Below are 27,832 nucleotides of genomic sequence, written 5' to 3'. Positions count from 1 at the left end.
AATAGCAGGCAGAAAGCAAAAGCCGACTATAAGTCCCAGTGGACCAAAACATCAGATGGCACTAAGGTCGTGCAGTTCTGCTCTAACCACAACGATGATGACCCGTGGACATGGCAAGGTCGATAGTTACCCGTAAACATGTTGATGGGTTGATGGTTCATTATGCATGCTAGATCTTACATTAGTACACTTTAACAACTACCAGCAGAAGACATTGAAACAGTTATATGACCGATTCACTCTAGACTCGTGCTCATGATCGCCTCAACAAAAATCGTAGGATAAGGTTATATACTTGTAACTCCATAGTCAGCACCATAGAAATCTCATACTTGGACGATCAGCAAGAGAATACCTTTTTTCCTACATGAGGATACGTTCGAAGAACAACACGAGCCTCGTATCAAGGGATGTAGGCAATCATCTTCATCCTTGCACAAAACATTTTCCTATTCTATTTTTAGAGCAATGCTGCCTCAGGCAACGTCAACACATGCAGTCGGCCACATGACGACAGGGCTCGGCAATGGAACTACTATATTCCGTAGATGGCCTCAGGTTCTCCGCCGCAACTATGGAGGATGAACGTGGGATCTGTGTCCAGTTACCGCCCGATAAGAACAGTATGTGAATTCAATATAGAGCTACCAACCTATCGTCACTACTGTCCAAAATGCCATGTTAGACAGCAACGGATCACCAGATGGTCGAGCTATTTTCCTTCCAAGCCAGGCCTTGCCATATTGTAATAGCCAGCCAATTGTACAAGAGTTCGATTCGCCCTCAAGAACCCTCCAATTGGCTTGCCAATCGGTGGCATGTCCTAAGGCCGATTTAAAACGATACTTTCTGGTAAAGCCACCCTGTCATGTCTACCACATCGGAATTTCCATTGTACCAAAAAACACAATGTATACTGAAAACCATACGATCTCTCACCACTGAAACACGCCATAGTGAGATATGGGGCACTGATTTGAACCATGGGGAACCAAGGATGGTGGAGAGTATTATACAGAAGGTGTACGACGAATGACCTCCTCGCGAAGGGATCTCATGGCTAACATAGATATAGTTTTTACAGCAACACTCTATTATCCCTTCGTTGCAGGTCCCCAAGGCCCGCTACTCACTCTCCAGGACACTAGAATGGCGGCGAAGATCCAATCCACAGGCAAGCATAGTCAAGGCTAAATCGATATTATCCGAGCTAGGCCTGCTCTATATTACCAGAAATCGTGGAGGCTATGTTCTGTAAGCCACGATCGATGAAATGGTCATGAAGGGATTCTCACAGTTGCATGAAAGTCTTTCAACGTCTGCCGGAATTAGCGATCTGGGGGTCGCCGTACTGGAGCTTCTCGCCACTCTGCTCCTGTTCCAGCCAGCTGACATGGTCCAGAATGCCAACCAGACGGCGAGTTGTGTACTTGAATTCCGGCTGCAACAGAAGCCGGGGGGGGGGCGTAAAGGATACGTATCGTTTCGAGGGAAGATTCGGCAGGCGCTCCGTGAATTAATTGCGTTGATCCACTCACACTACCCCTGTCTTCTTGAGAAAACGTACATTATATATCCATCGCATGAATACCTCGCTATGTTGGATGTTCCCGAATACCTCCTACGGAACACCATTCTTTTACAAAAGCCGGAGGAGCTCGCACTTCACCTTGGCCCGGACATCCCACTGGAATACGGAGGAAATGGCACGTCGCTATCCGAATTGAATTGTATTGACCCACTCCGACTTGATGTCGAGGGACAGAAGAACAGGCAAAATGCCCCGGAGGCGGAAGTTAAAAGTGACCGCTCACCAGGAAAAAAGGAAACGGCGCGTGGGCAAGCTTCAAATGCTCTTAAAGCCACCGACAGTCAGCAGTCCACGACACCCCCCGAAGAACCCGAGCTGCGTCTCATTTACTCGGAGGATATTGGTCGGCCTACGATTATTTTGGATCCCGAAGGTCTGAAAGATGCTGAGGACCTCATACCGGACAAGATGGGCGCTCATCTCGCCTGGGCCGATACTGACATGCTTGTAAAATTCGGCCATGGGGTTCGTTTAGCCGAAGCTGAGGCTCTACATTTAGTATCTAAACGTACCACCATCGCGGTGCCCAAGCTGCTGAGTGCATATATTCTTGACGGGACTGGATACACCATCATGTCATATGAACATGGAACGCCTTTTGAACAGTACTGGGACAATGCTTCGGAGACAGAACACCAGAGAATTCTTGCCCAATTAACCGACTATGTGCGGCAAATGCGAGCGATCGAAGGCAACTTCATTGGTGGGCTAGATCGCTCACCTTGCCGAGATGGAGTCTTCGAAGGAGGCTATGGTGACCATACAATGTATTGCTACGGGCCGTACGAATCAGAGGAGAGCTTCAACGAAAGCATGGTCCAAGCTTTGCGAGACCGGCTTCCAGAAAAGCTACTTGAAAGCGAAAACGACCCAGAATCTAATTTTTGGGCCAGTGAGTATATCTTGCACCAAACGGTACGAGGGCTGAAAGGACACAAAATAGTGTTCACACACAGTGACCTTCATGAGGGTAACATGCTGGTCCAATCTGATGGTACTGTTGTGTTACTGGACTGGGGATTATCTGGATTTTGGCCCGAATACTGGGAATTCTATCGTGCTATGTTCAATCCACCCTGGAGGACGTCCTGGGATCGTATGGTTGAAAGATTTATCCCTCCATACTACGTCGAATATGACGTGATGAAGATCTTCGGAACTATTTGGTATTGAAGGGATTCGGTGGACACATACGTGTTTAGGTAGACGCATTCATAGTCACACTGTACACCACAGGGCATTTATGAGTTGTTATACTGTAGCAGAGCCGTAGATTGATTGTGTACAATCGGAAACTGGCTCCAATACAGTTGTCAGAAGCTGATTGCCTGGCGATAATTTCGGTAGGATGTCTTGTACATCCGTCCACCATCCTATTCCGCCATCCGACATCGCATATTGTACAGATCACATGAGGTGCTTTGATCTGTAAGCCAGTTGGTATTTTACTAAATTCAGAAACGCAGTTATTCTGACACGTTGGCGTGGTGACTTAGCCGCCGAGCAAGCATGCAGCCTATTAGGCGCCGGACGGCCGTGCTGGTCTCGCTAATCAGAGCGCAATACATGTCGTTCGTTGCAGTGCAGCGAAATGACACGGTCAACGATTATTATTATATTATTTCTGCGACCCGGCGCTGCGTAAAGTTGTAGCTAAGGAACCACACTATTGTTTTATTACTTGCTAGCTTTCGGAGAAATTACCCGCACTTGTATCCTAGCGCTACATATCGACATTGACGAGGACAGCAACTCGCTAGCTTCCCGCGTTTTGAGACTCAACACCGACTCTTAAGCACGGTAAGCGATAATCTTACCTGAATATCTGCCGCCTGCGATCATATCCGTTACTATACCATCCAAGCTGCCGCGCAAATGGTTGAATCTACACCACGACCCAGTAACAACGAGTTTACAATCGGCTGGGTCTGTGCCCTTCTGAAAGAATACATTGCCGCCCGGGAAATCCTGGACGAAATCTACGACGAGAGAAATGGCTTCTTGAGAGCCGAGGATGGTGCAAACTACTACACTCGGGGCAGAGTTGGGCCTCATAAGGTGGTAATCGGATGCCTTCCTGCCGGGAAATATGGGTTAGTATCCACATCCGGAGTGGCGGAGGATATGAAGAGAAGATTCTTATCCATCCGGCTTGTCTTTATGGTGGGCATCGGTGGCGGCGTACCGAACGCGACGACTGACGTGCGTCTTGGGGATGTGGTGATCGGGACCAGGGTTGTCCAATATGGCTTCGGTAAAAGGACACCGGATGGATTCAAGATCACTGGTGAGACTTTTTCCCCAGCTCCAGAATTTCGTCCTTCAATAGATGCCCTGAGAAGGCGTCTTTCCATTGGAACCGATCTACATGCGAATCTGGAAGCAACATTCGACAAGTCCCAGCCTACTAGAGATACATTCCGTAGGCCTGCAGCGCACACAGACCGACTGTATGCACCCGAATATGTACATACAAGAGATTGCGAATGTACAGGTGAACAAGCTGAATGGCATCTCCATCTGATCCAGCGCCCTCCTCGCAGAAACAGGTTGATAGAGGTCCATGAAGGGACAATTGCATCCGCTGACCAGGTTATGAAAGATGCAAAGACAAGAGATCAACTCGCACATGAACTAGAAGCCATTTGCTTCGAGATGGAAGCCGCGGGGCTTTCAGATACCTTTAACTGGATCGCGATTCGCGGAATCTGTGACTATGCTGATGCTCACAAGAACGACCAATGGCATGGCTATGCTGCTGCTGCTGCCGCCGTCTGTGCCAAAGAGCTGCTGCTCACTATTCCTCCGGTCAATCCCACAGGCATGGAGCGTGTGAGCGAGCACAAACGGTGGGAAGTCGACCGTGCGGACTTCATGCGGGTGCTTGAAAAACTGCCCACTGGAATAGTGACGACCATGCACAGTGCCCTCATTGGAACCTGCGTATTGCTGGCCATTTTTGGGCAATTGATTTGGTCCTTCTATCTCTGGATGTTATCAGTGGCAGCGAACATCCACTCACCCGACTTCAACCCTCCGATGAAAGCAGCTCAGCCCATGGAGGGTCCTACGCAGCAGTTCGGGGGTGCACCCATACATATAAACATCCACGTTGCCCAGCAAGCAGTGTCCCACGCACGAAGGCAAAGTGAAGTGGATTGGATAGAATCCCCACATCAATGCCCGACAGAGTTTTCTACCGTACAGTGGAATGGTGCTGAGAGAGAAAAGGTGTTGGGCAGTACCGCAGAACTTCTCCAAGGGGTCCGAACCCTGATGGGCAAAGAGATCAGCAGAAACATTTCGATAAGTATCCCACATGATACTGGTGGTCCGCTTTCACCTGTCGACTCGAGCTGTGACCCATTTGATAGGGTACCTTGGCAGCGACAAGACGCATCAAATGAGAGGTCGGATTCTGTATCGAGTGCATCCAAGCCCCCGGTGCCTCCACGTTCCAAGAAACCACGCGGCTACGTGTCGAGACGTAATACACAGATTCCAGTTCCTAATTCCATAGCGAGGAGGAACAAACAATCAGCAGAGCACAAAAGTAATAAATCTCAAGAAGCCGGCGAGGAAGTTCCAGAAATTGTGGCTCTAATCAATGAATTTCGGGGACGAGCATCAGTATGATGTCTATTCAAATCCATCATTGGCCCCGCGGGTGTTTGACGATTAATGGTAACTGCACGAATTACGCAAGGCCTCCTTTTATATTCTTTTATATATATATATATTTCCCATGTCTAGTTTGAATTTTCTCCCCTAACGCGGTGTGATGGCCAACTCATAAACAAATATCCCAACCAGCAATAGTACAATGAAACATTCTCCCATACCTTACTTGCAGATAAGACTACCGGCGATCTCAATCACAGAGCGCGCAATCGGGCAGACATATCCAACATGAGACATGATCATCAGTGAGTATCATGGTATAGCCAACAGGAGGTTCCCTGCGAGGCAGCGATGCCGCACCCCTACCCAAACTTTCCCCACCTTCATCCGTTGCGGAAAATATTTCCAATAGGAGGTTGCAGTATTTGTCATGAGCTGAGCACGATAATGCGGACTCTCAGCGCTCAAACCTTGTACCCCTTCCTTGTGGCCGGAAGACGCCCTATGTAAGACCCTTTCTCCTGGCCATCAAACAGCATATTCAACAATCCACCAATCTTCCTCCACGCGTCGTTCTAAAGACCGAGACCTTTTCTCTCGATCAACGTAATATCTCCCTTCAAGTAAAGAAGACATCATTCATTCTCTATTCTACATCATGAATCTCTCCCTAACGTTCAAAATAGATAAGCGCTTACGGCAATGTTCATGTACGAGGCCAAGAGTTCTTCGGGCAATTCGTTGTTGACGGCCTCTCCATTGCGGTTATGGGTACATTCCAGCAGCATGGTGGGCAGCTTTAGGCACCATCTGCAACCCTCCAGTACGAGAGCCTCGAAGATTTAAATGGCGATTACGAAATTGATACCGGGTCGTCATCTGTTGGCCCGAACGACGTGAAGATCGCAGCTCACAATTCTGGAGGAAAGACTGTTTCGCTCAGTGGTGAGATCATGCCGCCTGCTCCTTCGGGACAGGGAGTCGCTGGCGTTATTCGCTTCAGTATTCGTCGTTATTAGTCAGTAAGATGCCGTCAATCCGCGAGAAAACCATCAGAAGGGGTGGGAGACGATGGAAATGGCGGGGGGAGAGTGACATGCTTCCATGCGCAGCAGATTCTGGTCAAGATATTATTGGTCGTGAGGATAGTATGACTATATACTGCCATGGAGAGAGACTGAAAGTGAAGTCAAGGACAACTGACCTCATCGCAAGCTTTACCGTCCAGTAATATCCTAAGCTCCACTGGGGGTTTCTCTAGCAGAAGAACGTTCACAAACAATCATAGATTGAAAAATTACGCCATTTGAGCAGTAGATAATTGACAATGAAATGTGATCCTATACCGTATTTAGTCACTAACTACTACCGAGATATGCGGCCTAGTTTACATGGGCCTTCTTATCATATCCCGGAAAAAAGCATGGTTTCCGATACTCTTACCACGTGGGTTATTCTCGCCATCTGCTATTCCACGGTGGCGGCAATCGAACTAACCACGGGAAACCCGGGACCTCTCAGATTGGATCGGACGGTTAGTACTTACATTAGCCCCTTCGCCGGTGATGTCTTTGCCTTTTTCTAGCCAGGTCTAGAGAAAATTTTCAGGTCTGCAGTAAAGAAGCTGGTTATATGACGAGTTTTTTCCCCTCTACCTGGTTAGCAAACTATCGACCCCAAATCAGGATAGAGATAGGTATCATTAATAAGATCCCTGGCCGAGTGAGAGGGCTGGAACAGGTAATAGACATATCTTAGATTCCAAGTTCCATGTTGCCAATACACACCATTTGCAAGAAAATACCTCATAGCATTCATGAATAATGGGCAAGTGCTAAAAAGACGCTAATCTCCAACCGTGGGTAGATCCAGGGTACAGTATCGTAGAATCTAGATTCCTCCGAGAGCTTTACCCCAGGCCGTTATGTGTCAAATATTCCCAAATTAGGGCAGCTGCTAATTTCCCCTACCATGGTGTGATTGGCTGGTGAAACTTCCATCCGTTAAAAGAGCCATAATAGGGAAGGGTCGGCCCGCCAAGAAGGGCTTGTCAGAATTGTATAATCCGTGGTAAGCGATGCTAGCGTGGTTACAGTAGGCATGCCAAGACATACGGGATCATTTTGAACGCTGACGAAGGCTTATACAAGACTTGCATAATAATAACTTCTTCGAAGTCACCAATCTGGGAAATTGCTGTCAATGCTACACACATGCTTTGCAGGTTCAATCTAGCCTTGGGATGCAATTTCAGAGCACTATATAAGCAGAGGACTTTTCCTCATCATGGAGGTTCTTTTTACCAGGCAGCAGCAGATCCAGTGAGCAACAATAGCTTTCCAGCATCTCTCAAGTCAAACTCAGCAAAATGCAGCTCAGCAAGATCTTCCAGACCATCGCGCTCCTTGGAGCCTCTGTCCCCGCTCTGGCATGGAACAGAATTGACAAGGACAACGCTGTATGTCTCATTGCTCCTCTTGAGAAATCTTACTTATCACGCCCATACTAACGTTGCATGCCAGGCCCTACTGGTCATCGATCACCAGGTCGGTCTCGCCCAGCTTGTGCGCGACTACAGCACCAATGACTTCCGCAACAACATGCTGGCCCACGCCGCCATCGGAAACGTCTTTGACCTCCCCACCGTCCTGACCACCTCCTCCGACACCGGTCCCAACGGCCTCCTGCTCAAGGAGATCCGGGATATGCACCCCAACGCCACTCTGGTCCAGCGTCAGGGTGAGGTCAACGCCTGGGACAACGAGGAGTTTCGTGCTGCCGTCCGGGCCACTGGCAAGAAGCAGCTGATCATTGGCGGTATCGTCACTGAAGTTTGTAAGTTGGTCTTTTATCTATTCTATCATTCAAGTACTAGCATTCGCTAAAGGTCTAATTCAATAGGCACTGCATTCCTGGCTCTTTCCCTCGTCGACGAAGGATACGAGGTCTTTGCCAACACTGAGGCCAGTGGTACCTTCGATGCCCGCCTCGCTGAGGATGCCAACCGCCGCATGGAGAAGGCCGGCGTTACTCTGATGGGTATCTTCGGTATCGTTACTGATCTCATGAGGGACTGGAGAAACACCCCCGGCCTGACCGAGGTGCTTCCCATGCTTGACAAGTACGATATCACCATTCCGTCTTTGCTGTCACGGACTACTAACGCAAGGCTACTCCAGGTACCAATTCGCTTACGGACTGGTTGCCCGCCACCATGCTGGTGCTATTGAAAATGGCACTCTGGCTCCCGTCGAGTCGACCTTGATCTAAGTTAGATCTTAGCAGGTCAGCTAGGGCAAGAGGTCAAGACGTGGTCATTACAATAGACTAATTAGTCTGGTTGGAAAGGGAAGGGGACATCCATAGTTCATGGAAGGTAAATGGGATAGATAGGTACGGAGTATAGATAGAAGAACAGAAGCTGAGGAAATCTAATTTAATAGAACTGTTTCCCGGCACATTAGGACCATTGTATTTCCCCGATAAAACTTTAATATCACATTTAAAACATCCCTTGTCTGTTAGCTATCATACCACTTTGTTTCTTTTTATATGTAACTCTTAGATAAAACAAATGGCCCCTTCTCTGCATTCCAATCCAACCTCTAAAAGTCACCGATATGTCTTCAACATACCCAACAACCACAGATTTGATAAACACGCGAAAGGATAACTGAGAAATATATGGATTTCGATTTCACTGATAAAATAAAACTCTAGAACGCCTAGCCCTGAGTAACGCCTTCTTCATGCTATCAAGAGTAACAATCCATCCCGATTACCCCATGCAAAATTGATGCTAACCCATACCTTGCCCCTTTTTGCCCAACAGCAGACCACGTACAGTGATTGGCCAATTATAAAAGAACAAATGACTTATCCGTGCACATATATATGTGTCTCGAAGTATAAGAGATTTTTTCGTTCGCCGTCTCAGTTGTCCTTCTTCCACCCCTCCCATCTGGCAAAGTCGGCCGTATCCAGATCAAACAAGTCCAACATGCGACCAACACTCTGATCCACAAGTTCATCCACAGACGCCGCCTTAATATAATAGGCCGGTACAGGCGGGAAGATAATAGCGCCAGCCTGAGACACAGAAAGCATGTTCCTAAGATGGATATCACTAAGAGGAGTTTCTCTGGCAACAAGAACCAGCTTTCTGCGTTCCTTCAGCATGACATCTGCAGTACGGGAGATCAGATCCTCGCAGAAGCCGGAGTTGATGGCGGCGAGGGTCTTCATGGAGCATGGGACAACGATCATGCCATCTGTCTTGAAGGAGCCGCTGGAGACGGGCGCTGCCATGTCATTTATGTTGTGGACGTAGTCTGCCAGGGCGCGCACGTTCCGTGGGTGATAGTCTGTTTCGTATTTTATGGTTGCTTCGGCCCATTTGCTGATGACGAGGTGGGTTTCGACGTTGAGTCGCCGGAGAGCGATAAGAACTTTGATTCCGAGAATAGAGCCAGTGGCTCCGGTCATGGCTACCACGATTCGCTTGCGTCGACCGCCGGTTGCTACTAGAGGCATCGGGGTGGAGGTTGGCTCGACCGGTACGGATTGTGTGGTTGATTGGGTTTCGGATGCGTTGTCGGGGCTGTGACGGCCGGAGTTTGGCGTATTGGTGCCAGAAGGAAGGAAAGAGGAGAGCATTGTGAGATCCTAATCAACAGTACCGAGACGATATGTAGGTCTGAATTGGGACTGTGTCAACAGAAGGCTTGATGTTGAGTGTCGAAGCGATTGGGTTTTTCGTTAATTTTATACTGATGCGATGAGATGATGATCCAAATGCACTGCGCGACCTGTGTATTTAAAAAAAACCCTCGGATGTTGATTGCCGTAAAGGCAAATGACAAGTAAGAAAAGTTTGGGAACGGTTAGGGATCATATTCTACCAGTTCATCAGGACTCAATGATATCGGCATCCCGGATAGCCTGCATCAAAAGGTGGGTTACCGAGACACCGAGCTCCGAGACTGTGGATAGAGTTCGGGTGAGGCGTTTCCAGTAATTTGGTTCCTCACAATATTATATCACTGGTGGGTACAGAGATATGTCCTGGAATGATTTCCGAGCCTCCGAGTAGCTGCGAGCTTAAGAGCATTGCCCTCCTCCGAGGCCCCGAACATGCTTCGGCAAGATTAAACAAGCATTTGAGAAAATTCCACGCTTCTAGAAGACGTACTATCCACTGCCTAATCTGGTAATTTGCAGATGCCGAAGATCCGTACTGGTAGATGTGTAGGTATATAAATGAAGTCGAGGAAGCATCATAACAGTAGTCTCCACACTAACACCCACACGATAATATCGAATACCACAGTTTAACTTCATATTCCACGATTAAACTCCGCAATAAGTGCAAACATGGCCGCTCCTAACGAAGTCGATCATTCCTTCCGCGCTTTCGTTGAAGCCCTCAAGGTCGACGATGACCTGGTCGAGATCAACACCGAGATCGACTCTAACCTGGAAGCCGCCGCGATCACTCGTCTTGTCTGCGAAACCGATGACAAAGCCCCCCTCTTCAATAACCTCAAGGGCATGGGGAAGAATGGCCTATTCCGTATCCTAGGCGCTCCCGGCTCTCTCAGAAAGTCCAAACGTGACCGCTACGGCCGTCTCGCCCGCCACCTGGCCCTGCCCCCTACTGCCAGCATGAAGGAGATCCTTGACAAGATGCTCTCCGCGTCCCAGCTACCTCCCATTGATCCTAAGATCGTCGAGACCGGTCCAGTGAAGGAGAATTCCCTTGAAGGCGACGAAATCGATCTCACTGCACTCCCAGTGCCAATGGTGCACAAGTCCGACGGCGGTAAATACTTACAAACATACGGCATGCATGTCGTGCAGTCTCCTGATGGAAAATGGACGAACTGGTCTATCGCCCGTGCGATGGTCAAGGACAAGAATCACCTGACGGGTTTGGTTATTGAGCCCCAGCATATTTGGCAAATCCACCAAATGTGGAAAAAGGAGGGCAAGGATGTCCCATGGGCGCTATGCTTCGGAGTCCCTCCTGCCGCTATTATGGCCTCCTCGATGCCGATCCCGGATGGTGTTACTGAGGCTGGGTATGTTGGTGCCATGACGGGTCGCGCGCTGGAGCTCGTCAAGTGCGACACCAACCACCTGCACGTCCCCGCCAACGCGGAGATTGTCCTCGAGGGTACCCTCTCCATCACTGAAACCGCCGATGAGGGCCCCTTTGGTGAGATGCACGGTTACGTCTTCCCCGGTGATAGCCACAAGTGTCCCGTTTACAAGGTCAACAAGATCACCTACCGGACCGATGCCATCCTTCCCATGTCCGCCTGCGGTCGTCTCACTGACGAAACCCATACTATGATTGGCTCCTTGGCCGCCGCCGAGATTCGCAAAATCTGCCAGCTGGCCGGTCTCCCCATCACCGACACCTTTTCTCCCTTTGAGGCGCAGGTTACCTGGGTGGCTCTCAAAGTGGACACCGCCAAGCTTCGTCAAATGAAGCTAACCCCCAAAGAGCTCCAAAAAAGGGTCGGGGATGTGGTGTTTAACCATAAGGCCGGGTACACCATCCACCGCTTGGTCTTGGTTGGCGAAGATATTGATCCGTACGAGTGGAAAGATGTCATGTGGGCTTTCGCGACACGGTGTCGGCCCAATGCAGATGAAATGTTCTTTGAAGACGTCCGTGGTTTCCCTCTTATCCCTTACATGGGTCACGGCACAGGTTCGCCCACCAAGGGTGGTAAAGTTGTGTCTGACGCTCTGATGCCCACGGAGTATACCACAGGTGCTGATTGGGAAGCTGCCGACTTTGAGCACTCCTATCCAGAAGAGATCAAGGCCAAGGTCAGGGCCAAGTGGGAGGCTTTGGGATTCAGAAAACAGGAATAAATTATGTGTACATTAAATTATACATTTGAACAGCAAATTAGCTTATTAGTATGATGAATAAACGATGATAGTTTGTTTTCACAGAGAGCAACGCCAGATGCGATCGGGGTCTTTCCATGCACGTGCTTTCGAGAACTAGAGGCGTCGCGTAACACGCTTGGTCTAGAACGTCAGAAGGAGAGCTGTGCTGACTAGCGCGAAGAGTTGAATTGAGAGCTCGTGCAAACGTACCCGGAAGGTAGCATCTACCACCGTAATGGAGAAGCTCCGGCCGTATAAGTCGCGAGTTCCACATTGTGGGAACGTTATAAGGCCTCGTGACTCGCCGTTTGAAGAATGAAGGCATGACGTCTAGTATGCTTACGCGTGCATCGGCTTCTTTCAGCTAGTTGGTAGAACAGCAATCGAGTGCGGTATATTATCCGTATATAGGCATGAGCATTGAAATGAAAAGTCGCTATAAACGCAAGCTATTGTAAGAATGCATTGTCTTCAGAGATATTAAATAATGGCACTTTCAACAACGTCAGTATATGACACCTGAGACTCATGAAAGCACTTACCGTTCATAATAGAGTCCAGGTAGGTCAACGGGGAGAAGTCCGTTGTATTGTCGAGCACACCTTCCGGGAAGCTGTTCTTCGTCAATCTCCAGAACCCACAAACCAGATATAACCGACTTACTAGCTTCCATCCCCCGTCGTCAAACCTCCGCCCAAGTCGAATCCAGGCATAAACATTGGATCTTGCGCTACAAGTCCATTTACATTAGGATTCAAGGGAGGATAGGTAGATTGGCCTTCTCTTTGCGATCCGTTACCATCTTGACCAACTGCATTAAGCGGCGCATTGCGGACAGCATTTCTCAGAGCCACAAGGGCACGAATATGTCGCGCGGACAGCCACTGTCCGTCATCCGATCCACCGATAGTGTCCTTCCTTGCGGGGTCCGCCGTTGAGAAGACTGTGATCACTCTCTGCTGCAAGTCTCGACATTCGTTGTCATTCCGAGTTTCCTGCCAGATGCAGAGGAGCAATGTGGAGCTCAAGACTGTATGTACCATTGACCAGGTTCGCAAGGGCACGATGCTCAAAGTTTGGAAGTCCAGGAACGCATTCGATGCACTCACAAGGCTATCCTTGGCTCGGAGCCGTAGGCGGCTGTAACGAGGGTCATCTGAATGGCTTGGAGAACTTCGGATGGTCGGTCGGCAGAGCACAGACACGCAAAATGACATGTGCATCCGAAGGGCGAGGTGCTCCTGGTGCTCCTGTAAACAATGGCAATGCTCTCGGGAGAGTAGATGGGGCTGGGCACGACTGTAGATATTATCTAATGCGCTCAATAGTTCAGTGGCGCGCGTCAAATCCCAATACTCAGGCTCCTGAACCTTGGCAATATCGAGGCCCAACTGACAGAGAAAATGCATCATATCCGTGAACGACAATGTAAGTGCAGGCGTGAGACTAATGCTCTGCTGCCAACCCGAGGTGGAGACCACTGGTGGACGATCATAACAGAGGCTCAATAAGCAGTCCTGCCAAACAGTCATGGACCTTGACGGGTTAGCGTGTCGAATTCAATGTGTTAGGTCACACCTTACCATAGCTTCTTGGCCTTCAGACGGACACTTTCTGGTAAATGTGAAGTGCCGCGTTCGGTGTGTAAGCCAACAGCTTGGGCTAAGCGGACGGTGGTCCCAAGCAACGCCCAGGCTGCGTCAGACTGGCCATTATTTTGCAACATGTTTCCCAGGATGAGCATGGCTTGAACAATGTCCAAGGAGGGCCGGAAAAGGAAATTTGCCAATCTCAGGGCCTGGAATGATCGACGTGCTGCTCACCATTAGCGATTGGTTCAAGCAGAAAATCGCTGAAACACCATACCAAGATCTTGGCATACTTCCGAGCGCTGTGGGTTTTCGAGATCTGAAAAATGAGCACCGGAAGCCAAGGTCGCCAAAAGGAGACTGATATGGCCAATGGACTTATCGGAAGACCAACGCTCCGAGATTTTGTTTGGGTTACTCAGTTCCCCGGATGCGACCGACTCCAGAAAGGTGCATATGGCGGATTCAACCCCATCAATATCTACCAAGATCGGATTAAAAGGGTGTGCAGACAAGCGATGGTGGTGAAAAAATCTATTCCCCGTTAAAATCATTGGTTCTTGTGTCGTTGGTGGTGGTCGAGCCTACTTTAAGATCTCCGTTCTCTGAGGGAGTATGTCTAGAAGTGCACACCACCGATCTGTTGGAGTCTTAATGTCAAGGAATGGATAATACTCGTATGTATTCTGCAGGCCCAACACAGACCCTGCCTCTCGCGCGATGGACCCATCAGGGTCTTGAAGCCGGAGAATGGAGACCACAGAGTTCTGCCCAGAGAAGACATAATCAGACGAGCGATCACGACTGATCGACCCAGAACTCGGAGCGGCTCCCGATGGTGAAGCCACATCCAGCGGTTGCGCTCTCTCGGTTTCTGCTCCATTAAGTGCCGACGGTGACGGAGTCAGCGGGGAAGTAATACCAGCTTGTGGGTGCGACGGCGATGCTCGAACGGGATCCACCCTCCCCGACCGGGGAAACGAGTGTCGCGACGAGTCTTTCGACACATCATAGGCACAGATATGTGGGTGGCCACGCTTTTGACATGTTCTGCAAGGATGGCCGCTATCGCACTTGACTTTGCGCTGGCGACAAGGATAACAGGCCTTAGCCTCGCGCTGCTTCCGCTTTAGTTGCAGCACACGGTCAATCTCTTGGCGTTGCACATCGGGACTGCGGTTATTCATGTCACTTGTTCATTCATTGATTCATTCAGTTGGTCATGGATTTGTTTAACTCGGACAATTAAGAGTGAAAATTGAAGAAGAGTTCGCAGTGTTCATTCATGTTGGAGCTATGCTTAACTCTAATGACTGGAGGATCCACTCCCGATCCGGAAACTCGGCATTTCCCATCGGGATCCCGTGACATCACATGATGATAAGATAGTATTTCCCTTGTTTTGCTATGTTTGCAAATGCCATCAGTGAATCAGTGAGAAGCACAGGATGAACAACACAACACTAGTACATAGTCCAAGTACTCTCACGCTGGGATACAGCTTGTCCGAGATGTTACGATCGATTGTCATTGTCCCGATGTTATTGGACCATCTAGTTTAATCTACCCGTAATATTAGCCGCAATGACGTCAGTTACCGCCAGCGCGATGGCAGGCATTTATAACCAAGGCACTCGCCGCGTCTCAAGCGATGCCAACCCACCATCTTCGTGAAGCTCACTCTCGCTTTCCTTGAGCCTCACAATTGGCCACCCAAGATGGCCTGGTCGATAGCACTTCCCCGAGAGGTCTTTACCTCGCCAATCCTTTCCGTCACAGCTCCGACCACGGTTGGAATGTTGGTCGGCTACCTAGTCAACCGTGAGTTACACCTATGAAGACAGTGATTCAAGAGGAATCGACCATGTCATAACTCTATACAGGTGCAGGAAAAACTAAGGGGACCTACAAATCACTTCATAAGCCGGCCTTCTATCCGCCCGCATGGCTCTTCGCACCGATGTGGACGGTTCTCTATGGGGCCATGGGATACGCCGCTCACCACGCGACAGGAGCCGGATATAGCGCCCTGACCTCCTCCTCCTCCTCCTCCACCGCTGCACAGAGCTTGGGTACGAATTGGGAAACACTTTACACAACACAGCTAGCGCTCAACTACCTCTGGATGCCACTCTTCTTCGGGCTCCGTCGCCCTGCCTGGGCGTTGGCGGATATATTACTCTTGGGAGGGAATGTAGCGGCACTGATGCAGACCTGGTGGAAGACAGATCGCACGGCCTTTTGGCTCATGGTCCCCTACGCGGGGTGGCTCGCATTTGCCACGTACCTCAATGCCGGTGTGGGTGTATTGAACAAATGGACCATCGGAGAAAAGCCAAAGGATCAGTAAATAGATTTCGTGACTCTGTATTTCTACCAAATTGATATTTTGCATCGCCTCTGACTGCGTTTGTGCCATATGCTCCACCTCCTGGCTACGTGAATCTATACAGGACAGTTATGTAAAGCTAGGCAAGGCCAAAAACAATAATGAACAAAGCGCTACACTAGACTTCAAGTAAACTAGACTCCCAGCGACTCATTGTATTGTCCTCCTTATTCGCAGAAAAAACTGATATGGGTCGCACCTTTTCCTCAAATTCTGCTATCGTGTCAGTGGCACGTCCCCCATCGAACTCGCGCTGATAGTCATCCAGTGCCTTTTCAACAGTAGTCCGAAGGATCGGGTCCGTGGTGCCCACTCTTGCAGTCAACAGACAGATCAGCATATAAAAGGATCCCAGAGGGCGGAAGGCCACCTGACTATCCGACAAAAGGATGGTCTCCTGTGCGAAATAAGTGGATTCCACGGGAAGCGTAGGGTCGTCTGGGTCCAGCGCTCGGGCCAGGCAGTTCAGGATAATGGCTACGGTAAGACCAATGCCATACATGCGTTGATACTGCGCATGAAGCAGGGTGCACAAGCGATACATAGAACCGACGGCAAGCGGCGTCTCGACTGATGTTGTCCTCGCTTGTAATGCCGTCAAGACCGGTTGGTAGCTCTCATAGAGGGCCCGAGCTTCGTGTCGTAGTGCCTCGAACTCAGCATCGCCCGGCATTGTTACTGCGATGCGATTTCGGATCCCTGGCACTCGTGCAAGACAGCGCATCATCTGCCCGTCTGGGGTGCCGGCATCGAGATCGCTTTCAACCAGACTTTCATACTCCTCACCGCTTAGGTCAATGCTGTCGACGAATAGACCTTCGAAGAGCTATTACCCGCTTCAGTAACCAACCTCAACTTTTGGGTCGTGGGAGCCATACCACAGGACCGCGCAATGTCAGAAGCAGCTTTGCCTCGAAGTCATCGCGGGGTCGAAAATTCCTCCGCGCCTTGAGAATCTGAGCAGCCCCCTCTGCATGGCCCGATCGCACTTTACCCTGGCCGGGGAGGAAGCCCTACCAATTATCAGCAACCAGTCTCATCCCACACAGTATCAGGAATTGCGAACCTGGCAGAGCAAGAGTATCGTCACCGCGCATAGCGTGTCGGTGCTGGCCGCCTTGACCGGGTCGTCCAGATATGTATGGAGGGCATTTAAAGCACGGCTGTACTTACTGAGCGCCTTGACAGACATCTTCCGGGTGGCGCAGAAATCCGAATGCATACACACTACTGCATCGGCAGCGGTGTCCAGGGCCTCGTTTGTGCCCAGTCGAGCAGGCACATCTCTCAGGAAGCCCCCATATACCCACGCAAGATTCCATCGGATGTCCGTCGACGGATGTATAGCTCGGACAAAAGCTTGAGTTAACACCGTCAGGGCACTACTTGGGTGTGGGGACACCCGGCACACTTCTGTACGCTCTTCGTCGCTGCTAGAGCTGGTCTGATCCTTGGGAGACTGTCCTTTGATCTTTCCTTTCTTCACCATTATCTGGATGGTATACTCCTGTTGGAACTTGAATCTCCGCTGTCCGGATCCAATACATGGTATGTTTAATCGGAGACATCGTCCACAGGTTGGTTGTTTCTCGTCGCACTAGAAGCGAGACATAAGCCACCGATGCTATATCAGAAGGTAGATGCACCATATACCTTCTTTTTCTGGCGACGACAGCCTTCACACGCCCGTCCTGATGGTACTCCGGGCATGATGTTCGCTGTCAGCTGGGCATCTTTGGGGGGAAATGGCTCGTTTATCGGGCTGATAAGATATAGCGTATGCCAAGCCTTAGCCCGTCTCTTGGCAGGCTGACATTGAGGCTGTGAATGCTGTGGATCTTTCAGCTCATAGTCTGTAAGATTTTAGGATCACCAATCGCTTGACCGTTAGCCAATAGTACCGTCCACGGGGCAAATAACAAGAACAAGCCAAGTTGAGGTGTTTTTTTCAGTCTTAAATTTTGCATTCAATTGGTCTCCGTTTAAATCATGCTGAAGTTCTTGATACATGAACCAGGGTATTTTGTTCCAATCATAATTCCCAACATGCAATACAATTTGTTCGCCAATTTGTCCAGACCCAAGAATAAATGATGAAAAGCAGAAGAACGGAAGAGAGAGAGAGGGTTTCGGTAGAAAAGAAATGCGGCGCTAGAAAGAAAGAGGAAAAGATAATAAACACGCCAATATAAAGAAAAAGAATATCACCACAACACCGCAAGTTCCGTCGATTGTAGAGGATCATAGCTTAAACAGTGACAGCGGCAGTGGTGTTCCGCGTATGACTCAAGTATTCGTAATACATAAAGGACACGCCCGTGAGCATCAGTTCATCCATAGCGACTCCGCTGGTAGCCGGCGGGATCAGTATATCCAATTGACCAAACTTCCGCATGGAGCAAGAGGAAGCCGGCTTGAACCTGGCCACGGTCACGTTGTTCTGGTCCACACATTCAAAACTGAGGAACTTCCATGCGCTAGTCACCTTCCATGTAAAAGACATGGTGGGGAACGCGATCGAGTGATACGATGTTTCGGGTTTCATGGAGCGGTGAACGCGAAGATGAATGTCACGACCGTGGAGCTTGATATCCATTTCTGGTTTCAAAGCCCGCATATGCACCGTGGCGATGGTATTGTTCGTTGTGGCATCCTTGAATTCCATCTGTGGGTTTCGGTTGTGCAGGTCGACCGTATAGAGCAACGAGCCTTGCCCGACATCATTGATGGCTAGATGTCTTGATGTCCAACTGGAGAACTCAATTTTCAGGGAGCGCATTGAATTTTGGGTGTGATGCGGCTGAGGAGGGTACTGGGGGTTGCCCATCATTGGTTGGGGATGACTGGCATACGGCTGAGGAGGGTATCCATATTGCGGGTTTGGTGGCATCGGCTGAAATTGTCCCGGATATGGAGGTGGTACTGGTGCATTGTGACTAGGATAGTGCTGCTGTTGCTGCGACATTCTAAATTTATGAGATGAGTAAATCGGGTGCGAGAACCCTCTGGTTTTCTCCTCGGTTGAATCGAAAGACATTGTGTGATCTTTGTAGAGTATTGAAGGAGTATAGACAGTGAAGAAAGACTTAGTGTAAGAGTGTAGTAGTGTAGAAGAGTGATTGTAGATTGAAGATGCATTTTGAGACCGTCGCCGTTCTCCATGTTTATATCTACTTTTGGGGTCGAATCTCACCTTACAGCGACGCTAACCTCTTTTGGCGCAACCCAGCGCTCCAACACAAAAGTCATGCCTGATTGGTGGCCGATCCCGTGGCTTAGATCCACGTCTCTACTCTGATTGGCCTTCTGTCCACCAAGCTTGCAATCTGATCTTTTTTTATCCCCATTTGGACAGGGTTCCCCTCAGCCACCTGTCACTTTTAGCCCTATGACGCGGTGGAGGGCGATGCACGGTTATCACACCATAGAGACACGGGTGAACCCAAAGCAAGGACAAAGACCTCCCAGTGGGCTCATCCGTCTCTAGGTTAATCAAACAAGGCATACTGATAAGACGCTGGCCTATTGGAACAGACCTCTCAATTCAGCGGACGATCTACAAATCCCAAGATGAACAGGAAATTTACAACACAATCAAGCTAAATTGTTTTCTGCCAGAATCTCTAACCACATAGATAATAGAAGACATGAATGGACTTTTGAAACAAGCTTTTATGCTTACACCGCTGAGCCATGGCCAGCATTCCATGGCTCAACTGTTAGCTCTGGGCATCTCAACTTCTCAAGAGTACGCCCCGCAGGAGGGCAAGGCTCAGCCCTAGACCCCTGTTGGGCTGGATCCAGAAGCCAAGACTTTCACTAATCCACTATTCGAGACCGTCTCGCCAGGGGGGTACCGGCTTGCTTTTCTCTTGGCTATCTCCGTGTTGGGGGCTCCGTGAGAGAGAGACACAAATATAGTGGTGTGAATAACAAAGTGAGAGCGTTCGAGCCATGTTAGAATGAGATTGTTTGAATATCCTACCGCATACTTGTCGTGTTTGTTCTTCGTAGTGGTAGGCATTTTGGTCCGAAAGTGGTTTAGCGTCAGTCAAGCCCCTAAGCAACAAAGGGTTCAATCGGGTTCAACCCCACCCCTTTCAATTTATCCAGACAGATGGTGCAGTATGTAGCCCACAGTATAACAATCGGGAGAAGATAGAAAGTCTTCCTCCCCGGGATTCATATTCTTAACATGTCCACTATTGTCCTATATGCTTTTGGTCATCTCTTTCGACGTACTGCTCATAGAGCGCGATTGAAAGCCCTTTTCACCGATCGGTCCTGAAAATATATATCTTTCCTTATGAAGTACGACACAGCTTACAGCATAGAATGTGAATGATATGCTGAATCTTAGGAATTCGTATAATCATTTGAAAGTATACCGACTTCCAAGTATTAGGATTTATGGCAAGAGTAGTATAACAGATGGCTATCTCGAATTTGGGTCGCTCTGTGGTAGCAACGACGACTTCATTGCGACAAGTTGCCAAGGCGGAGACGATAAGGGGAATCTTGACGACGCGGATGTGGGCAACCATCCTCTCTACGCGTCTATGTCCATACGACAATTTTTTTTCCGTGAGCGAAACTCACATTCCTCGATTGAGATAGATTCTAGACTCCCTACAATGGTATGTGCATACCAGATGCTCCAAAAGCTCTCCAACCACCTGTCTACCTGTTGGAGACGACGCTAATCTCAAAAGAGACGAGTTTCTACGTCTCCATTTGGAGCATCTCTAGTGAATACAGCCAAGTAACGCAACTACTGTCATGATTGGAAATAAGGCACAGTGGGTAAGAAGTTAATCGTGGGTTGACAATGCAAAACAGTTGGATACACACAAAAAGGAAGGAGCCCACATCAAGAGAGTGAAGTTATAGGCAATAATCATTTACAGCAAGATCATGCCAGTACCAGCCACTATCGCCGTCACCAGGTAAGCCCCGATTTGCCAAGCACCAGCCTGAACCGATCGTGGTGCTATCATGAGGCCGGCAGCAGAGTCTGATGTGGAGGAGCTGCTACTGCCGCTACCGCTACCACTGCCACTGCCACTACCGGTTGGCTTGGACGAGACCGTGCCAGTACCGGCAGAACCAGCTTGCCCCAGGAGCGACGAGCAGATACCCGTGGGCTTGCTCGCCTTTTTGGTGGAGGCAGCTCCCTTGAAGTCGCACGCCGAAGTCTGGTTTTCTTTGCTTTGTTGCTGATAATATTGGTTGAGGACAAATGAAAGCTGCTGTCGGGCGCTGCACATGCCGTATGCACCGAAGTTACCCTTCATCGCATCACGGGCGAGTCCATCACAGACGCCCTCATTGCCACAGATCATTCCGAATAGTTTACCATACTCCTGTTCCGACACCGAGTCCTTGACCACACACGTGAGGCCTTCTTCCATACACCTGCAGAGATCTGCGTTGGGGGTTGGTGGAAGGTCTTTGGCGTTGGCCTGCCAGCCGTCACCCACCTTCGGGCAGGTCCGAGCACTGGCAGTCGGACGGTAGTCCGCACTTTTCACGCCCGTTGCGGTCGCCTTTTGAATTTGAGACGACAAGCTGTTGAAGTCCGACATGGTGCTGATTTTCGGTTTGCCCAGGGTGACCAGACCATAGTCGTTGTCCTCCTGGAAGTACATATACACGATGCCGCCGCTCCAGACATCATTCATTTGGTCACTATAGAGCACTGGTACATCATCAAATGGCCGAGGTCGAGGGTTATTGCATCCATATTCCGAGAAAAAGGCGGGAACGGGGTAATTGGAGAATTCCTTGGTACGTTCCTCGTAGCCAGACTCCTTGAAGGAAGACTTTCCACACCATTCATAGATATTATAGCCGAACATATCAATTTGGCTGTCCTTGTTTCCACAGACCAAGTAGTCCGCCACATCGGCACGCATCGACTGATCATCATCGGTAGAGTAGCCGATCGCCAAGGAGTCGCGGTACCTCTTCTGCTTGATGTAAGCCTTCATATCCCGGACTGCTGCCCTGACGAAGGCAATCGCCGCACTATTGTTCTTGGCATTGGCGACCTCATTTCCGGAGAAGAATCCAATAACATTATCATACTTTGCGAACGCGTCAATTACATCGGTATACCGTTTGTAGAGATCAAGATCCCATTTGGGGGTTTCCCGCTCGATGGATTCGGTCGGAGAGGAAAGATCAGAGATGAGGTAGATGCCGGCATCAGCGAGTTTCTTCATGCACTCATCGTGGTTCTTCGATGGGTCAACGGCATATGTCCGGATTACATTGGTGCGCAGCTTGGTGAAGTATGGGATGTCGCGCTCGCAAGCCGCTGGATCCGCAAGGGGGTCCGTGTATTTCGTGTCGCCTGCGCCCGTGTGTTCCTCTGATGATGGTGATTATGGTTAATCAGATAGCACAAGGCCCACAGAGATGGAGTGGTCACATACGCTGGTAAGCAATGCCGCGAATGAAGCTGAGAATCAACCAATCAGTAGAAGCCGAGACATTCAAGGGTGGAACTGTATAGTAGTATGTACTTACAATTGAGTGCCATTGTTGCTGTAGAAAAATTTGGATCCCTAATAAGCGGTACTGTCAGCGTTACTGTACGACAGTTACAATCCTCCATTTCGCGCCCACCTTCGCGACAATAGTTGGCATATCAGCCAGGGCTGTCCCCAACACACTGCCCAGTAAGACATTGGAGAGCTTCATGATGAAATTTGTTGTCGTATAATCGTACAAAAGATAAACCAGACCTGTTCACGATAGCAGCTGTTGTACAAGAAATACCGGAGTGGTTACTCTGCAGTTGCTGGTGGGGGAAATAAGAAAGGCAAAGTGAAGTGAAGTGAATGACAAGAAGAGAAAGAGAACATAAGTAACGAGAGGCTGACAGTAAGCCCGCCTCTAACTGCTAATGAATCACCAGGAGGGAAGGAACAATTGAAAAAATTGAACAATTGACATAGTCGGCAAGACCAAGTGAGGGTACGACAGTCAAAGAGGGCTACTCCAGGTCACATTATCCGACAGGCCCCCAAAAGCGACGGCCATTGTCAGAGTTGAATCCCAACACTCATATTTCATTTCTAACCATGGAATCCAGGGCGAGTTTGGTATATTTCGCCACGCTCTACTTCTGTAAAAAGCGTCATCGAAAGTTTCTATACGCCCCAAGAGTGTCTGTACTGAAACTGCGGCAATAGAAAGGACCACTATTAAAGGGTCCCTACGCACAATCGTCTTCTTATGTGAAGGCCCGTACTTGCCGAGAGCTTGTCGTCTGTCAAACAGTCTAAGTCGCTGGGCTTACATGGTTATTTTCTGGGCCGAGTAGGGATCGACAGAGAGATTAATATTCTGACCAGTGACTGAATGCTGGCACACCATAGCAAGATTGGCGATATTCGAGTCTTCTTCGTCTTCTTTTCTTTTTCTTCATTCAATTACCATCAATTGCATGTTACACGGAGGACGTTTGCCACCTCATCGTCGCAGCTCTTTATGTCGTACGATGACATCCTGTAACCTGGCAACTGCAGGCAAGGATATTGTCCAACTTTTGTTTCTCCCCACAATGTAAGCACTATCGCCGGAAACGATGTTTAACAGTAACTTATAGACGATCAAAGTGGTACGGCTGTGGTTACATTAGACATTAATCTCATTCCTAAAGAGATCTTTATCTGGCTTATACTGGAAGCGTGGCCGCGTTGTCCCCCCAACATCCGCAGTAGCGCCAACAGTATTCCTTTCATGGTTTATGCCTACAGCCATTAGAACCTCACTTCTGAGAAGCGGCGTGTCCCTAGTCCTATGTCCGTCGGATTTGTTGTGTACTTCTGGCCACTCGATCAGGTCGCCCTCACGAGATCTATGATTAATATCTTTCTTATTTTCAACGGACCCGGCGCGCAGCATGGGTAGCATCATTGCGTTCGGCTGCCGTCTTAGACCGGGTCGAGGCATGGGAGGTCTGAATGATGGAATATTCATTTGGTGACTGACCCGTAGTCTCATAGCCATCCATTGTATATGAAAAGGAAGTCGCAAAAGAGAATGGTCAAGATTTCATTCACCGTCGCTCCTCAAATCACAGAGCACGGGGTCACTTTATTCGCAACGGCACCTGCATCGATGCTATAGCGTCATTCACAAGGGTCACTTAGCTGCCAAGGGCGGCATCGAGACTGAAATTTTGAGCCTAGACTTTTTAGCCTGGGTTCTCCTCTATTGATATAGTTCTCGAAGCATCCCTCGTGCCCAATGCCCGGATGCTGTCCAATTTATCTGCATAGTCTCTAGGCAATCGGAAAACTTGCGTTTGTGCTTTACGTCCGGCGACAATTCAATATCATTATGTAACGTCCTTTTATACAAACGTCGCAGGCAAACTTTCTCCCAGTTCTTCCGTATTTCACAGAGCTCGGGTTCGATAGTCCCTGAACCTGGGGGCAGCGGCGGCGGCATTTGCACGTCCATACCTCTCAAGAAGAAGGGATACTCTGTCGCTTCCCATGCAGGATGGATAGAGACGCTTTCCCAGTCGACTATACCAGTGACGCGATAGGACACCGAGTCCACCATGATGTTGGAGGCTGAAAGTTCATCATGGTAAAGCAATTTAGCTTCATGTTGTCCACCCGGTGGGAGAAAGATATAAGGCAGAAGCTCCTCTAGGCTGTAGCACGTATCCAAAACGTCCCCTTGCTCCTCTGCAAGAACTCCATCGGTCTCGGAGTAGAAGTCATCTGTAGGGAGAGGGGAGAGATGTTTGATCCTCTCTATCTACATCCGTGTTTTCGCCATCATGAATTGATACGAGGATTGGAAAGGGCCACGAACGGCAGAGAGATATAGGCGCTTGTCTCTGAAAAACCAAGGGGAGACAACTCGCCCGATCACAAAGTCAGTTCCAATGCCACAGTCAACCGTAGTATTGGTTGGTATAGCCTCCAGCGCGTCACCGATATCTCTGGTGCCGACTGGTTCGCGAACTGAAGAAAAATATAGACTTCCAATCTGTGTAAATTGAAGGCCCTGAAGACTTTCGAGGTAGCCACAGATCTCTGTCGTCAAGCTTGCCTTTACCTCAAAAGACATCTCGTCCCAGATATCTGACAAGGGGATACCCACGATGTTTTCCATCAGAATCCATCAAAAGCCAGGCTCGCTCTCTGATGATGAACAGTATGCTGGTACCTTGGGCACAGGGATCGATGTGTATTTGCGGATTTATGTAAGCGTAGCAACCTCACTCTCTGTTTGAAAAAGGGATCCACTGGTAATGCTACACGTATGAGGTAGTGCTGTGGTATGTGTGGCGAAGAGACGCTATATAACTTGTTGAAGGAACCTTCCGCGAAAAAAGTAACATTGACATTATCGTGGCCTTCGGGCAAATGCTTCACTGCAAGAGATCTGATGACAGAGACATCTGGCGACCTTGTCCATAGAGGAACAAGTCCCCCAATTTCATCTTCTTTCCCACAGAGGCCCCGTTGAGCCATTAGTCAACCAACCACCTTGGTCAATGTTTTCCAACTTGTTCTTGAGCAAGGAGAGTGGGCGGTGATATGCGGCAATTTTGAGTCTGCAGATGGACAAGCCAGTCATGTGTTTCAAGAATCAAGGGTTACACTAGGATGGATGGATGGATGGATGGATGGATGGATGATTTCATTTACCCTGACCCCTCGCAAATTTTAAAGCGATATGCAGACTACCACAACTATATATATCCTTGTATGTACATGTAGACTGTGCCACTTCCTGAAAATAAACTTAGAGCCTCGTTGCGGCCTATCGTGGCCTAGCTGCTGTTCTCGCTGTTAGGCTGCTCTCTAGGCGCGCGACTTCAGAACTGTTGTGATATCTCTACAAAGTCCAGCACTACTTTAATTATACTGGCTTGTAAGACAGTATCTACTTATCTTTCCTTATCTTTACTGCCCCCTAGTAGTACTGATATATTATTAAATATATCCCTGACTTTCTTCCGGAGCTCTTGCCGGGGTATCTTTAACAGTAGACAGTCTATTAAGACATAGACTACTGTTTCTTGTGTATTATATATATACTGGTTATCCTCCTGAAACCCGAAGATCTTCCTATATATAGCTAGCCAGGAGTGGCCCGCCTGTATTTATATCAATAGATAAGCCCGATTCTGTTATAGTAAGCTGTACAGCCGTCTTGTATATACTGTAGGTAGTGTACTATTAATCTTGCAAAGATAACTCTCTTTCTTAAATATTTTCTACTTCTACTTCTACTGGCAATAGATATAGTTGCGAATAGTAGTCTTCTCTCTTGATAAAAGAGATCGAAACAGATATATTTTACCTGAAATTGCTACTTTCTTAGCTAATTAATCTGCTGTATTTTTTCCCGAGTTGTTACAGTACTCTGGTATTTACTGAAGACAGAGTATAATCTCTCTTGCTCTGGCTTCTATGGCTGCTTAAAGAATAGTATAAATAATCTGTTATTCTGGCTTGTTTTCTGGGTTATAAACTGCTTACAGAGTAGATTTACTGTTATAAAGAATTATTATTAATAGTATATATCTACTTATTATTCTTTGGATTTGATAGACAAGTTTAACTACTAAGCTAATTGTATAGAATATGCCGATTAGTTCAGTGGTGTGGATCGACTACTGATCTATAGATCTGACTTGGGTCTGCTGGAATTCAGTGATTTCTAGGTTTTTATTTAGTGTTACAGCTACAGTGCCCAGATAGCTCTGGTGTTCAGAGATATCTGAGTAGACTGTAATATTAGAGATAGTCTGTATAGTAGATACTCTCTCCCTTACTGTCTCTCAGTCTCGCTTGACTTCGATCTCTTCAAATACTGGAGACCTCTAAGATAGAAGTAGTCTTGGGTCAATTATTTCTAGTCTATCTAGTCTTTCTAATTTTATTGTCTTCAAGACTTCTGTTAGGGGAAATTAAGTAGCTATATAAGTATTGTTCCTATATTTCTGTACTCGCAACAGTATAATCTATATAGAGTGGCCCTGTAGGAGGATATATAGTCTTGCTATAGTATTTTGTATCCGGAGATAGAGATAGAGATATATCGGTAGTAAATATACTTCTATCTCCAGTATTAAAGTTACTACCGTTTTAAAAGAGAATAGAATACAGATAAATACAGTTTGTTGAACTATTCCCAGTAATCACAAATATACTTTGTCTCGGAGAGAATTATACCAGATAGTCGATATATAGTCCAACACTGGGGTTATATATACCTGGTATATCTGTCTTATCTACTCTGGACGCAGCTGTCTTAGTCTACCAAAGACAATATTTACTTTGGTTGCCTGTTTAACTACTTACTATATATACTTCTTTCAATACAGCTCTTGATTGAAAACTACTCCCAGTAACTTTACTATAGATTTATTTATTTATTTAATCAAGTTTAACGTCCATGTGGAGCCAGTTGGCTATGACAGACATGTGTCTAGGCAGTGGTCTAGACCACTGCCCCTAATTTATCTCTAGGAGCTCTATAAGCTCCTACTATCCTTCGTATATTCGTTCTGGTCCTTTTCCTCGCCCGATCCGCCTATCTGCGCCAGAGCATTTGGGCTGTGCCCTCCTCGGTATTCATTGTCTGTTAGGTAACTCCTAGATGTGCCTAGGCTACCCTTCCTACTATCCTTCTCCCCTACTCTCTGCTTCCTCCACTAGTCCAAGATCTCTTAGATTGTCTCTAGAGATCCTATCT

At 48.3% G+C, this 27,832-nt stretch overlaps 11 protein-coding genes across 11 annotated transcripts; 5 read left to right on the top strand and 6 right to left on the bottom strand.

The window, feature by feature from the left end:
* The first annotated feature begins 651 nt into the window (after nt 1–651).
* Nucleotides 652–2,822, top strand: BDV27DRAFT_123677 (kinase-like domain-containing protein). The gene is made up of 2 exons (XM_032065919.1): nt 652–1,023; nt 1,076–2,822. The coding sequence occupies exon 2, from the start codon at nt 1,274–1,276 to the stop codon at nt 2,762–2,764; it is 1,491 nt and encodes a 496-aa protein (XP_031930605.1). The 5' UTR covers nt 652–1,023; nt 1,076–1,273; the 3' UTR covers nt 2,765–2,822.
* Nucleotides 2,823–3,274: 452 nt separating this feature from the next.
* BDV27DRAFT_169468 (nucleoside phosphorylase domain-containing protein) lies at nt 3,275–6,231 on the top strand (the record flags this gene model as incomplete). Its single annotated transcript, XM_032075039.1, has 3 exons — nt 3,275–5,221; nt 5,899–5,976; nt 6,016–6,231. Exons 1-3 carry the CDS (start codon nt 3,467–3,469, stop codon nt 6,229–6,231), a joined length of 2,049 nt encoding a protein of 682 aa, XP_031930604.1. The 5' UTR covers nt 3,275–3,466.
* A 1,349-nt stretch (nt 6,232–7,580) lies between these two features.
* BDV27DRAFT_142678 (putative isochorismatase family hydrolase) lies at nt 7,581–8,482 on the top strand (the record flags this gene model as incomplete). Its single annotated transcript, XM_032069987.1, has 4 exons — nt 7,581–7,670; nt 7,735–8,047; nt 8,114–8,333; nt 8,392–8,482. 4 exons carry the CDS (start codon nt 7,581–7,583, stop codon nt 8,480–8,482), a joined length of 714 nt encoding a protein of 237 aa, XP_031930603.1.
* A 470-nt stretch (nt 8,483–8,952) lies between these two features.
* BDV27DRAFT_123675 (UbiX family flavin prenyltransferase) lies at nt 8,953–10,068 on the bottom strand. Its single transcript, XM_032065918.1, has one exon. It carries the CDS (start codon nt 9,866–9,868, stop codon nt 9,146–9,148), a length of 723 nt encoding a protein of 240 aa, XP_031930602.1. The 5' UTR covers nt 9,869–10,068; the 3' UTR covers nt 8,953–9,145.
* Nucleotides 10,069–10,228: 160 nt separating this feature from the next.
* On the top strand, nt 10,229–12,332 carry BDV27DRAFT_169462 (UbiD family decarboxylase). Its single transcript, XM_032075038.1, has one exon. The coding sequence runs from the start codon at nt 10,586–10,588 to the stop codon at nt 12,095–12,097; it is 1,512 nt and encodes a 503-aa protein (XP_031930601.1). The 5' UTR covers nt 10,229–10,585; the 3' UTR covers nt 12,098–12,332.
* A 37-nt stretch (nt 12,333–12,369) lies between these two features.
* On the bottom strand, nt 12,370–14,981 carry BDV27DRAFT_70286 (Zn(II)2Cys6 transcription factor). Its single transcript, XM_032077351.1, has 6 exons — nt 14,296–14,981; nt 13,985–14,241; nt 13,702–13,933; nt 12,782–13,654; nt 12,661–12,731; nt 12,370–12,611 (listed from the first exon to the last, which is right to left on the bottom strand). Exons 1-6 carry the CDS (start codon nt 14,892–14,894, stop codon nt 12,568–12,570), a joined length of 2,076 nt encoding a protein of 691 aa, XP_031930600.1. The 5' UTR covers nt 14,895–14,981; the 3' UTR covers nt 12,370–12,567.
* Nucleotides 14,982–15,367: 386 nt separating this feature from the next.
* On the top strand, nt 15,368–16,136 carry BDV27DRAFT_70255 (TspO/MBR family protein). Its single transcript, XM_032077350.1, has 2 exons — nt 15,368–15,528; nt 15,591–16,136. The coding sequence occupies exons 1-2, from the start codon at nt 15,426–15,428 to the stop codon at nt 16,055–16,057; spliced, it is 570 nt and encodes a 189-aa protein (XP_031930599.1). The 5' UTR covers nt 15,368–15,425; the 3' UTR covers nt 16,058–16,136.
* BDV27DRAFT_70252 (Zn(II)2Cys6 transcription factor domain-containing protein) lies at nt 16,136–17,956 on the bottom strand. Its single transcript, XM_032077349.1, has 4 exons — nt 17,750–17,956; nt 17,163–17,693; nt 16,975–17,109; nt 16,136–16,922 (listed from the first exon to the last, which is right to left on the bottom strand). Exons 1-4 carry the CDS (start codon nt 17,804–17,806, stop codon nt 16,215–16,217), a joined length of 1,431 nt encoding a protein of 476 aa, XP_031930598.1. The 5' UTR covers nt 17,807–17,956; the 3' UTR covers nt 16,136–16,214.
* Nucleotide 17,957: 1 nt separating this feature from the next.
* Nucleotides 17,958–19,222, bottom strand: BDV27DRAFT_70251 (uncharacterized protein). Its single transcript, XM_032077348.1, has one exon. It carries the CDS (start codon nt 19,131–19,133, stop codon nt 18,345–18,347), a length of 789 nt encoding a protein of 262 aa, XP_031930597.1. The 5' UTR covers nt 19,134–19,222; the 3' UTR covers nt 17,958–18,344.
* A 1,707-nt stretch (nt 19,223–20,929) lies between these two features.
* Nucleotides 20,930–22,801, bottom strand: BDV27DRAFT_169456 (glycoside hydrolase family 72 protein; the record flags this gene model as incomplete). The annotated part of the gene is made up of 4 exons (XM_032075037.1): nt 20,930–22,469; nt 22,534–22,559; nt 22,628–22,665; nt 22,727–22,801. The coding sequence occupies 4 exons, from the start codon at nt 22,799–22,801 to the stop codon at nt 20,998–21,000; spliced, it is 1,611 nt and encodes a 536-aa protein (XP_031930596.1). The 3' UTR covers nt 20,930–20,997.
* A 2,076-nt stretch (nt 22,802–24,877) lies between these two features.
* Nucleotides 24,878–25,705, bottom strand: BDV27DRAFT_142671 (uncharacterized protein; the record flags this gene model as incomplete). The annotated part of the gene is made up of 3 exons (XM_032069986.1): nt 24,878–25,192; nt 25,348–25,499; nt 25,612–25,705. The coding sequence occupies 3 exons, from the start codon at nt 25,703–25,705 to the stop codon at nt 24,878–24,880; spliced, it is 561 nt and encodes a 186-aa protein (XP_031930595.1).
* Nucleotides 25,706–27,832: the final 2,127 nt, after the last annotated feature.

This window comes from Aspergillus caelatus (genome assembly GCF_009193585.1).
Source record: "Aspergillus caelatus strain CBS 763.97 unplaced genomic scaffold BDV27scaffold_34, whole genome shotgun sequence".
NCBI classification, from domain to species: Eukaryota; Fungi; Ascomycota; class Eurotiomycetes; order Eurotiales; family Aspergillaceae; genus Aspergillus; species Aspergillus caelatus.
The sequence above is the reverse complement of the archived record's forward strand: the minus strand, read 5'-3'. Positions and strand labels throughout refer to the sequence as shown.